General features: G+C 37.9%; 2 protein-coding genes across 2 annotated transcripts; both read right to left on the bottom strand.

Annotated features, from left to right (window-relative positions):
• Positions 1 to 369: 369 nt before the first annotated feature.
• On the bottom strand, positions 370 to 5,022 carry ntpcr (nucleoside-triphosphatase, cancer-related). The gene is made up of 5 exons (XM_028469593.1): positions 4,940 to 5,022; positions 3,788 to 3,950; positions 3,607 to 3,712; positions 1,607 to 1,804; positions 370 to 1,109 (listed from the first exon to the last, which is right to left on the bottom strand). Exons 1-5 carry the CDS (start codon positions 4,992 to 4,994, stop codon positions 1,032 to 1,034), a joined length of 600 nt encoding a protein of 199 aa, XP_028325394.1. The 5' UTR covers positions 4,995 to 5,022; the 3' UTR covers positions 370 to 1,031.
• A 2,504-nt stretch (positions 5,023 to 7,526) lies between these two features.
• map10 (microtubule associated protein 10) lies at positions 7,527 to 10,475 on the bottom strand. Its single transcript, XM_028469592.1, has one exon. The coding sequence runs from the start codon at positions 10,387 to 10,389 to the stop codon at positions 8,143 to 8,145; it is 2,247 nt and encodes a 748-aa protein (XP_028325393.1). The 5' UTR covers positions 10,390 to 10,475; the 3' UTR covers positions 7,527 to 8,142.
• Positions 10,476 to 11,495: the final 1,020 nt, after the last annotated feature.

The raw sequence follows: 11,495 nt of genomic DNA, 5'->3' as shown, positions 1-11,495 counted from the left end.
TCATTCGTCATCATTTATTGTACGAGCACTTTTTCTGGAAAGCTTTTTTTTTAATTTATTTACGTGATTTAATTCAACAGTAATTTATTGGCAGCCATGCAGAGCTCGGCTTTCTTTCTTTAAGTCTTCCTCTCTGGTGTTAAAACCTTCCGGAATCCTCCTTTGAGCTGTACCATCAAACTAAATCCTCTATAAAAGCATGCTGACATCTGAAAAAAATCCTTTACCCACCAACTTGATTTATCCTTCACTGTAATCTGACAGCACACAGGACACAAACTCCATTATCTCCCAGGATGGAATGTAAAAAAAAAAAAAGAAATAAAAAAAAAAGAGAAGCATATTTATTTGTTTCTGCATGATGGAGGCTCATTATGAGAAAGACAAATTGGGGGAAAACAAATTTATTAAAAACAATTAGTTTTTTTTTTTTTCCCCTCTTTAGCTTCCTGCTATGAGATGAATAAAGCATGACGGGATTGCAGCGCCGTTAAATATTGATTGATTTTCAATAAGCACAGCCTCTCGTTGACAAGACGAGCACGAGGGAAAAACGCAGAGCAAAGAGGCGAGAGTAGAATCAACAGGCCCAGTTTGCCTCTTCGCGCAAAACAAAAGCAACAATTGTCGTTGTGTACCAATTAATAACAAGCAGGAAGCCACGAGGAGCGCCTGTGGGTGTCGATGTGAGGAACATTCCGACAGAAGGAGCTGTATGAGGACCGTGCAACCTCTGGCTCAGAAAGTGGGAGGTTATTTACGCACTACCCGAACAATTCCCTTGCTGTGTTCCATCCCCACCATCAATTATTCAGGACGCGATCCATTTTGAGGCGGTATGAGAAAAAGAATTGTGTACATAAATGCATGCATGTGACACACTAACTCCTTCAGTGGCTCAGGACGACCATTAGCACCGGTATGGATAACGTGTAGATCCACTTCGGGCTCGTGCAATGACACAAATTGAACGTGTTGTCAGCAAAAAACGAAGAAACGCTCAACTTCCAGAGGATGTGACTTCACTCATGTTATCCAGTTTGATTTAAACATTTTTGTAGGGCTGTGAGGATTTCCTGTAGAATAGCATTTCTGTTCTCCTTTGATACCTGAAAAGAAAAGCAGTAAAAAAAAAGAAAAGCACATGTTGAGCATTAAGCACAATCATACAGAGATAATAGTACGACATGCATCATATCCTGTCAGATCTAAGCCTTTTATCCAACCATGTTGCCTCACCTAAGCTGTGAGATGGAGATTTAAAAGTGAAAATGTTAATCATATCGTTCCTAAAAACAGCCTTGAAACACTTTTATAAAGTTTGAAATACTGCAGCAACAGAGAGTGCTTTGCTTTGCATGACAATATCCATAACTGAGTCTTCCGTGATAAATTGACTTGACATTTGAGACCTCCCTTTGTTGTTGAATCAGTCACGCATGATTTAGAGTTAATCCTGCCAGAGGAGTGGGATAATGCAGGCCCCTCTGCTCGCTAAGACCAAGTACACACACTGTAAACACTGTCCTCCTGTTGTTCTGCGACTTAACAGCTCCAAAACTGACCTAAATATCTCTCCTAGCCAGCGTGAGTGTTTTATACTCACTGTGAAGACCTGGACGTCCCTTCTGCTCCTCACTTCCTCCACCAGAGTCAGAGGTTTTCCTTTAGGGACGGGGATAGTGCCCAGAATTATGCAGGAGGAGCTGTCCAACGTCTGCCTTACAGCCCTGATGAACGACTGGCTAAAAAGCTCCATTTTTCCTATCTCGTCAATGACAAAAACCTTCCTGCTGTCGCTCATCTGTAAAAAAAAAAAAAAAAAGATGTGCCAATAAATAAAAAGAAAGTACTTGCACATGCGCCCAACGCAGTCTAAAAGTTGGTTATTTTTAGGCATGGGCAATATATCGAGATTCAAGATACATCGACATTTCTATTTTGGCCATATGATTGTCTTTTATCACTGGAAACATCTTAATGTATTCAATAGGGATGTAAATTACAATGAGTATGAATACAATATGATTTGCATGTCACGATACGATATACTGTACCCCAATACTTAATAATACGATATACATTGCGATATATTACGATATCAATAATTACAAAATTAACTTTTACAAGTACAAAATGATGTAAAATACAATTTATTTCATTTTTTTTAAACTTGTGAGAACAAGTAAATGATAACTAACTGTAATTCAAGTACCAATATCAAAAACAAGAGGTATGTTTATCAAACTCACATTTTTCAAAAAAGTCCAAATTTTGCTTCTACAACAGATTCTGATTCTGTTAAGTTCTTAATTTTTTTTTTAAAAAAGTAACCACACATCTATAAAGGGCCTAGTATGTTTTAAAAAATAATAAAGTGCAATCAACTACCAAGTTTAAATGCATTGAGGAGTTGGTAGTTTACAGCTGTTATCTAGAGTTTCTGAGAAATCTGTTCATGTATTCTTTTGAAATGCAAAAAAATACCTAACTAGTCTTTTACTATGGTCTACTGCCGGTGGTCATTCATATTCATTAATGTATGTAAATCCATCCTTCGTCCTATAGACCCCTATACAAATTGAACGATCGACGAGTGCGCCCAGCCAATAGGCTTTGACTTCTTGTTTTTGAGTCTGTCAATCAAAGTGAATGTGGAACTGTGCACAGAAACAAGGCCGCGCATCACAACAGCAAACAGGTAAATATGATTTTGGCTCTTACCTGAACCATAGACCTATATCAATGCGACCTTGTTATGTTAACAATAGGGGCGTGGCTTATGGTAGATTGGCAGAGGCAGTGGGAGCTGTTTAGGGTGGGACATGAAGACGTCTCTCAGAAACTCCGGATATCAGCTTTAACAAGGTCTGATGTGGTTCAATGACACCTAGTAACCAGGCATTTACATGCTATGCATATGTTAGCGCAAAGAAATGTTTTTTTTTTCCAGAAATAAACATGATTTTAAAAAAATAGATTTGGACATTTTTTGGGTAAATACAATAATTGCGTGGTGAAATATTGGAATATATCGCCAAATCGATTATTTCTTACAGCCTTAGTATTCAATAGCTACAAAAACCCAAACAGTTCTCGGTCCATGTGAGGTTTGACTCTGTCATACAGAAAACAGAGGCAACCCTTGCATTTAGGAAACCAGAACCAACAATTAATTTGACATTTGGCGAGTATTAAATGAGTATTCAAGATGGCTTAAGTCATTCTGAAGAGTCAGGTTTGTAAATGTAACCAAATGCATTATTACCAGTGTTATTAGAAGACGAATAATAAGTGGCCTGTGGTGATTACAGGGATAGTTAAAGTGAGATGAAAGTGCAGCGTGTGCCGCCGAGGCTCAGACACCTTCCTCTGCTGTGCATGTGTAGGCGCTCCGGCTTCACGTTACACGCTGGATTAATCATGGTCAGTGACAGCCAGACGGCACCACACGCACTAAAAACTTCACTGTGGAATTTATATGTTTGCAAGCTAGCAATTATTCCATCACTTTGAGAATCAAACGATCTGTTGATTTGCAAGAGGAGAGCGTTTCGCCGTTTGTGATCTATGGACGAGGCTGTGTGAAAAGGTTTTCCATCTTACGTTTCTGAAGAGGGGGAGGGCCAGGGTCTCAAATGAAGGCAGGTCCACCACATACTGTCCTACAGTGGGCTCCTGTCTGCTGTGGGAGGCACTGGTGATGGAGTCTCTGCGGGTAATGTTGAAGTGAGCAGACCAGACCTCAAAGGGTGATAAAAGAGATCCACACACACACACAGGTTACCTGATTCTGGACAGGTGGGCCCTCTCCCCAGCCACCGTGACCACATCAAAGCCCACTCTGCGGCCGCCCTGCCTCACCTCCTCTGTGTAAAAGCCTTCTACTCCCACTCCTGATGACAACAAAGACTCACAGGCTTTCTGCACCAGGGTGGTTTTACCAACACCTGTAAACAAATGTAAAACCATAAACAACCACAGTGATTATGGCTCCCACAGACACACTCAGTGGTTCCCAACCTTTTTTTGGATCATGACCTCATTTTGATATGAAGAATTTCTGACGACACCAAAGACATTTTTTTTTTTTTGAGAATTACTTCTTGATCATGTTTGTTATTCTGTCCAACTGCATTTCTTTTACTTAAAAAGGTTTAAATGCGAAAAAACATACAAAATATGTAGTAATTTAGTGTATATCAATCACAATGTTACTTACTAAATTACTTCTGTAATTTATCCTGTTATTCAAAGTGTCAAAATATCATGTGGTGCAACTGTCTGGCCATAACGGCTGTTTTTATTTTTTTTTTTTAATTACTCTAAATCGATTCAAATTAATTTTATGCTTCATTTTAGTTATATTATAATCCTGTATAAGATTTAAACATATTTCTATTTTTATTTCCATCATAATATTCATACAAACCTTGCCCGATGATGCCCATTTTATGAAATATCATGCGGTGAAATAGTTATACGTCATTGACCAAATACATAGTAGCCAGGATTGATTAGTGACAAGTTGTACCATCTCAGATATATTTTTAAACTGCATTTTATTGTCATTAATTAGATTTATATTTTATAAAGTGAAACTATAGAAAACAGTTGTTTTCAAGACGGTGATGTTGAATTAAAAAAAATATATATATATATATATTATGGGGTCCCGACCCAAGGTTGAAAAACACTGAATTAACCCTTTATCGCTGTATTCAAACAAGTTGTATAAGTAGAGCTTAGCCTGAACTCAGAAATAATTTCAAACTACGTCTAAATAACTTATTATTGGATGTTAAGGACGTAACAATAGCAGCTCGTGTTAGTATTACGCACAGCACTTTCTCTCTAAAACTACACAACCGACTGACAGTATTGGATTTAACCCTCAGACCGTGAAGCAGCCCTGGGCAGGTTCACGGTCCGCAGATACCTGGAGGTCCGGTGAGGAACACGTGTTTGAACATCGCTTCTCTCTCTCGCTCCATTTAACACTTCCGTAAACAGAGATCTGACGCATGCGCAGTGGGGAGTGCGTGCTGCAACTTTTAAATCATGTAAAAAAAATTTTTTAGTTTTTAGTTTTTTATGTGCCCGAAATTACATCTACATAAGTGTAACAGACTACAACCTTAATATCAAAATTAAATAAAAAAATAAATACATTTATAATTAATTTAGCTTTTCCTTTTATCTAATGTTTAATTATGTTGTTTTGTGACTTTTTCGTATCAGCTGCATTGTTGGTGTTTAGTTTAGTTTAGTTTATTTCGAACATGTAAAAATAAAAATTAAAAAATTAAAAAGAGAAGAAAGCAAATGTAAAAAAATAAATAAATAAATAAATAAAAGTAGTATGGACAAACAATGAATGGGATCATACAAACACGCTTTCAAATACTTTCTATATACGTTTGAAAAGGAGTGGAAAGAAGTATAAACTGATTAATTCAACAACTAAGTATTTAGATCAACTACTAATCAAACACATTTACCCATGTATGCATTTATTCCAACAAATACAATATTGATGGTCTATTAGATTAGATTACTTTATTTCATCCCACCGTGGGGAAACTAAGATTACAGCAGCCAAAGACATGAAGAGCAAGTAAGAAGGCTAAAAACAAATACAGAAATGAAAATTAAGGAAAAAAAATTTAAATAAAATAAATAATAGACATTGACCAAGATAACAGTACAGAAAAAATATAAATAAGTGCTAAGTGGGGTTTTTACTAGTGAAGTTGTCTACACTTTTACCATAAGTGATCCAGTCTGTGATATCTCTTTATTTAAAAAAAGCTGCCTCATAACTTACCAATTATAATATTTTCCATTAATATGATGCATACAGAGGTACAAGCAACACCTTTTTTAGTCTGTCCCCGTCATAGTAAACTGGGATTTCTCTCAAATCATGACTCATTGTGATTCAGTTAGAGTATCTTATTGATAGAAATGATTTACCTTTTTTTGCCCTGCGATGGACTGGCGCCCTGTCCAGGGTGTACCCCCGCCCAGTGCCCAATGAGAGCCAGAGATTGGCACCGGCAGACCCCCGTGACCCTGAATAACAGGAACAAGTGGGTCTGAAAATGAATGGATTTACCTTTTTAATGCATTCTACTTTTTAATTCTCACTGATTCATTTAACACGAATGAGACAACTTTATTAAAACAAATTAGCATCATCATAATTATGAGAAATCAGATTGGACAGAAGAGAGATAAAGACAAACACTGTACTGTATAAAACTAAACATAATGGTGGCTGCCAATTAGAGCGGCTGTGTGCTTTCATTTTTGCAAGGCTTGTGCAATGCAGCAGCTTTATGAAATCCCAAAGCCACAAACTGCTCCATTACCACTACCGGTGCATATCATAGAGATCAATGAATAGATTTTGTTACAGAGGACACTTCTAGATAGCAAAGCTTTACAGCGCTAGTATAAACAAGAAGGCATAGTCATCAACATCCCCGCCAGACTAGTTGTCATAACTCACAACCTTTTCCTAAATGTCCTAAATCTAAGAACTAAGATGTATACATAAGAAAATATTATCACATCAGAAAATAAAATTACTATCATAAACGGTTTCTAAGAAAAATTGTCCCATTTGAAAATACCTCAAACTTAATAAAGCAAAACAGAACAAAGGCAATAACTCCGGAAAAAATAATTGCACGCTTCTTATTTTCGAACTCCATCAAGGTATTCATACCCTGAAGCCACACACTGAATTTGGTTATCGTATCAAGCTGTCTCCTTTAACTCGGACGGACGGACGAACGGAGCTCAAACCTATATCCCCCTTCCACTTTGTGGCGGGGGATAATAATGGAAAATTAATCGATACAAATACAAATTGGCTACAGCAAAGAGAAATATTTTTTAAAATGGTTCATAAATTATGCAAATATTCATACTTGTCCAACCCTCTTGAGAAAAACATGCAAGTGCATTTACCAGATATTGAATTACATTTTGGACGAAGGATCAGCTCGCTCAAAATCTAAGACAAACACCTGCTCATATTACAGTGAAGTACAAGTATATATAAGTCTCTAAAATCAGTTATGTGCAGTTATTCTGCTTATGACAAAAACTAATAAACCAGCTTTAGTGCACCGGCAAATGCCTTTAGTTTTCCTTTATGCAAACACTGAGGAATCACCCATGAATGCCTTTATTTCACCAGGAGACCACGTTGAGATTAAAATTGCTTTTACAAGCGTGTCCTTGTCAAGATGAGCAAAAAACCCTGAAAAGACAAATGATCTACATGAACATTGTTTGGATGTTTTAGGAAGGAAATATATATATATATATATACACACACCAATTCATACACAAGGAAATTCAAGGAGTTCTTTCAGGACGAAAATAAAACTCTTTATTAAAACATATTGTGTAACAAACTTTTACAGCTGTTTGGTTTTACCCTAAAAAATAGTTTGAGCTCTATTCATAGATGATGTAATTTTAACCATTTCAACAAAAAGTTGAGGTCCAAAATAAAAATAAAGAAGTGGCATGAGGAAAATAATGTTTTTCTTGGATTCCCACAAAAATAGTAAATAAAATTCAGACTTCAAGACACTGTCAGTACCAAGAACCAATGCATATGCCTGACTAAGCATTAGTGATTTGAACAGTCTACCTACATAGCTCAAAGCTGATCAAATTACAGGGAGCTGAGGCATATGATAAGTTGTTTACTGGAGGCCCAAACATGCCCGAAACCCTAAAGAACTTTTTTCCAATATTGAGGGGCTGGCACATCCACCACATTAGATGTATAGCACATCGTTTTATATACTCTGAGAGAGTGGGTGGAATTGTATTATTTTACCAAATTTCAGTTTCCTATGTTGTGCAGTTCCTGAGATATTAGAAGTTGAAAATGGAAGAAAATAACTTGCAAAAATACACACATACAACCCTCACTAAATTGGCCAAACCTCAAAGTATTCATCCAATCAAACTAAAAATATACAGTGTGCTTATTGAATAATCACAAAACAATTGGCAAAATTCAGAATGTTTTTAGACCAAAGTGCGTAGGATGTACTGAATTTTTTTTTTTTTGAAATGACAGAATGACCCAGATGTTGTTACACGTTGTCTTCTTCACATTGTGTATCCTGGGAGTTTAGATGACACCAGCTGTGAGATGTGCTGATACTGCTTTCTAAAATCCAGAGATCCAAGTTCATCCTCTGACTCCTCTTCCTCCTGAGGCTGAATGGATGATAATGACTGTGGTGACGGTGTTCGAACTTGCCCGCTGCATGCTGGGAAAATTTCAGCATCGGAGCTACTTTCCGTCAGCTCCTTTTTGAAGAGCGGAGTTTGTAAACGCTCATTTTCACCATCACCATCATCAGAGGAGGATGAGGGAGTCCGAGGTCGGATGACGTACGTGCCCCTCAGAGGAGATGTGGAGGCCTTTATTGGCTGAGGGAGGAGGGTCACTCTGCTCTGAGCACCATCTGATTCTGAATCAGAGGCCAGGAGGTCGCGGCGTAGGGGGGTCGTTGGCGTCTTGGCTCTGGAGGGCTCGGGGGAGAAGGCATCACTGGGTGCAAGACTGTTAAAGTCATCATCATAGTCTTCCTCATTATTCCTGTCCCTGCTGGAGTCTGAAAGACCTAACTTTAAGCTGCTTTGTCTGCAGCTTGCCCCAGATGGACTTTCCTCTCTGCTGAAGGTCTGCTGCCATTGATGGGTGTCACTGGGAGGCTGCTCCCTATCTTCCCTGCCCTCTCTTTGGGGAACACTGTTACGATCCATACTGGGGATGTGAATGCATTCCAAGCCTCTCTCTGTGGGAGAAATCTCCAGTGCAATTCCCTCCTCCTTCACTGTGATTGTTCCTTGTTGTGCTGAGTCTACAGTGAGTGTTCGCATCACACTTTCAACGTCTTCATGTCGCCTCTGACTCAGATTTAAACTGGATTTTTTCCGTGGACCTGACTTCAAGGTATTACAGATTGACTTGTTTTTTGTTTTGGTGGTGGTGGCTAACACACGGTTTTTGTTTCTCACCAAATCAACACATGGTCGAGGATTCGATTTCATTGGAAGATTTTTCTTCATTCTGAGATTAAATGTTTTCGTCGTTCCATACACAAGCTTCTGTCGTGAAGGTTTGCTGCTGGTTTCTTTATTTTTAATTAAAACCTCCACTAGTTTAGGTGTGGTGTTTATACGAGAGCTGACAACAGGTGTAGAGCAGTTTCTGGGGGAGAGAAGATGCACTTTTTTGTTTTGATGTCCATCTGGAGGCTTTGTGGAAGAAGGCCTGCTAATGGGATGTAATGCTAGAGGCTGGTCTATATTTGGTCCATTTAGCCGCGACAGCTCAGCAAAAAGAGCCCTCAGTATGGGCATTTGTTGTAAGGTTTGTCCTTTTGGAACATTTGGAGCCACGCCTTTATTTTCTGCTTGGTCCCTTAATGGAAATCTTACATTTTCAACAACATCATTGTCATCATTCACCTCCTGATCAGAAAACTCATCCCAATCCAATAAATTGAAATCTCTTTCTTCCTTCATTCTGTGCGTCTCCTCTCCTGTGTTAGTGTAATACAGCTGTGGAGGACAGAATATGGTCGGATCGTCCTCAAAAATGTTCCCACCTTGGTTTGTTGATTTTCCATCCATCACCAGCGCCACCCCACCCTCATCCCCCCCATCCTGCTTGTCCTTTTTGATCTCTATATTCTGCTTGTCCAACATTAACCCGACTGTGTCCCCGCTGTCAGGAGGCAATAAGGATGTGGATTTGTTGTCCTCCTTGACACACTCTTGTACTTCCTGTCCTTCAGACACACTTGTCCTCTCTGTGATGTGTGCTAGTAAACTCTCTCCCAGGTAAGACAGCTTATAACTCAGGGATATTGATCCAATTTTCTCCTCCGTGAGGCTGCATACAGCTACCAGGCTCTGCTCTCTGTGACAGGAAGGACAAGAGTGTCCTCTCTGAGCCACATCCTGTATAATCCTGTGTGTGGCTCTGCCCAGTGGAATCAGACAGGAGCCCAGCAGTCTGGGGGTGTCCTCTTTGACATCCAGCAGCATGGCGTAGATGGGGGTGTTGGACAGGTGGATGTGCAGAGAATTGAGGTTTATTTTGAAAACGCAGCACTTGCCTGTGTTGAATAAGTGCGTCCCGTTCTGCTGTTGCGTTAGCTTTGAGCTGCAGTTCTTCTTCTGCTGCTGAGGCTGAATGAGCAACGTGGGGAAATCCAGGAGTCGGACTCCAACAGCCAGCTTGTCCGACACTTGGTAGTTTTTCTCCAGTTGGATACATTCCACCAAGAGCTCGAGTGAGAAAAAGCTCTCTATGCTGTCTTTGTTTGGTTGTTTAAACATTTTAAAAGCTATAAGGTGGATAAACGAACAGGTTTCAAACTAATCCGTAAATACGGGGATTTAGTTTCATATGACTCCATGGAAACTATCAGTCGCAGGTGTATTACGTTTTTGATTCATGGGGTTTATGGGAAATGTAGTTTTTTCGGTTTCAGGCGTCACAACCATAGATAAAAGGGTTACAACAATCAGACAGCATCTCATTTGTGTCAAAATAGACAAATACAGCCATAAATACCAATTTTAATAAGTAAAATGTAATTAATTGAACAAACATAAACCTCATTGTTATTTTTTCTTTTCTTTTTTTTTAATTATTCTCTTTTATAATGTATTGCACTGTTTTTATTATTCTGTTTTTATTAAGTGTCCTTGGGTCACTTTTAAATAAAATTATTATTATTTATTATTATTATTATTATTATTATTATTATTATTATTATTATTAATAATCATAATTATTATTATTATATTCCAAATTGACATACATACATCTTTAAATCATGCAATCTCCAAGTTTGAAAACTGAATTTATTGCCCATAATTTAGAAGAAAAAGTTGTAACATCTCTAAATATGTTTTGTCCTATTTTTGTTTATTTTAGTTCATAATATTTGACAAATTTACATCATTTCAGGCGTCACTACAATGAGAAAGGATCTCTTTTTGGTTAGAATAGAAAAATACAACCAAGAATGTCAATTTTAACAAGTAAAATGTATTTAATTGAAGAAACATAAACCATATACTGTATATTCCAAATTGACATTTGTCTTTAAATCATGCAATCCCCTAGTTAAAAAAAACAAAACAAAACAGAAAAAAATAATTATCCATAATTTAGAAGAAAAAAAAAGGTTAGTTATTTTTTGTTTCTGCTCTTTTAATTGTTTTGCTGCAACAACTGAATTTCCCCTTTAGGGATCAATAAATGTATAGTATATTCTATTCTAAAAGCATTTTGTTAAAACTGACCAAAATTGATTTTAATTCTAGCTTTGGTACTTTTACAAGGTCAACCCTTGGGGCAAAACTGTAGCACATATGCCATCTTTTTGTCATGCGTGCTTTACAGACCATAACTCCTTATGGAACAGGCCAGAACT

This window comes from Gouania willdenowi, chromosome 15 (assembly GCF_900634775.1).
Source record: "Gouania willdenowi chromosome 15, fGouWil2.1, whole genome shotgun sequence".
Classification (NCBI taxonomy): domain Eukaryota; kingdom Metazoa; phylum Chordata; class Actinopteri; order Blenniiformes; family Gobiesocidae; genus Gouania; species Gouania willdenowi.
This window is presented reverse-complemented; position numbering and strand designations above follow the sequence as displayed.

Coding starts and splice junctions, on each gene's coding strand:
- ntpcr (XM_028469593.1), bottom strand. CDS start 4,994: ATGGAGCGAGAGAGAGAAGCGATGTTCAAACACGTGTTCCTCACCGGA. Junction 3,951..4,939: donor GTTCCTCACCGGACCTCCAG/GTATCTGCGGAC, acceptor ATTTGTTTACAG/GTGTTGGTAAAACCACCCTG. Junction 1,805..3,606: donor CCCTCCCCCTCTTCAGAAAC/GTAAGATGGAAA, acceptor TTTTTTTTACAG/ATGAGCGACAGCAGGAAGGT.
- map10 (XM_028469592.1), bottom strand. CDS start 10,389: ATGTTTAAACAACCAAACAAAGACAGCATAGAGAGCTTTTTCTCACTC.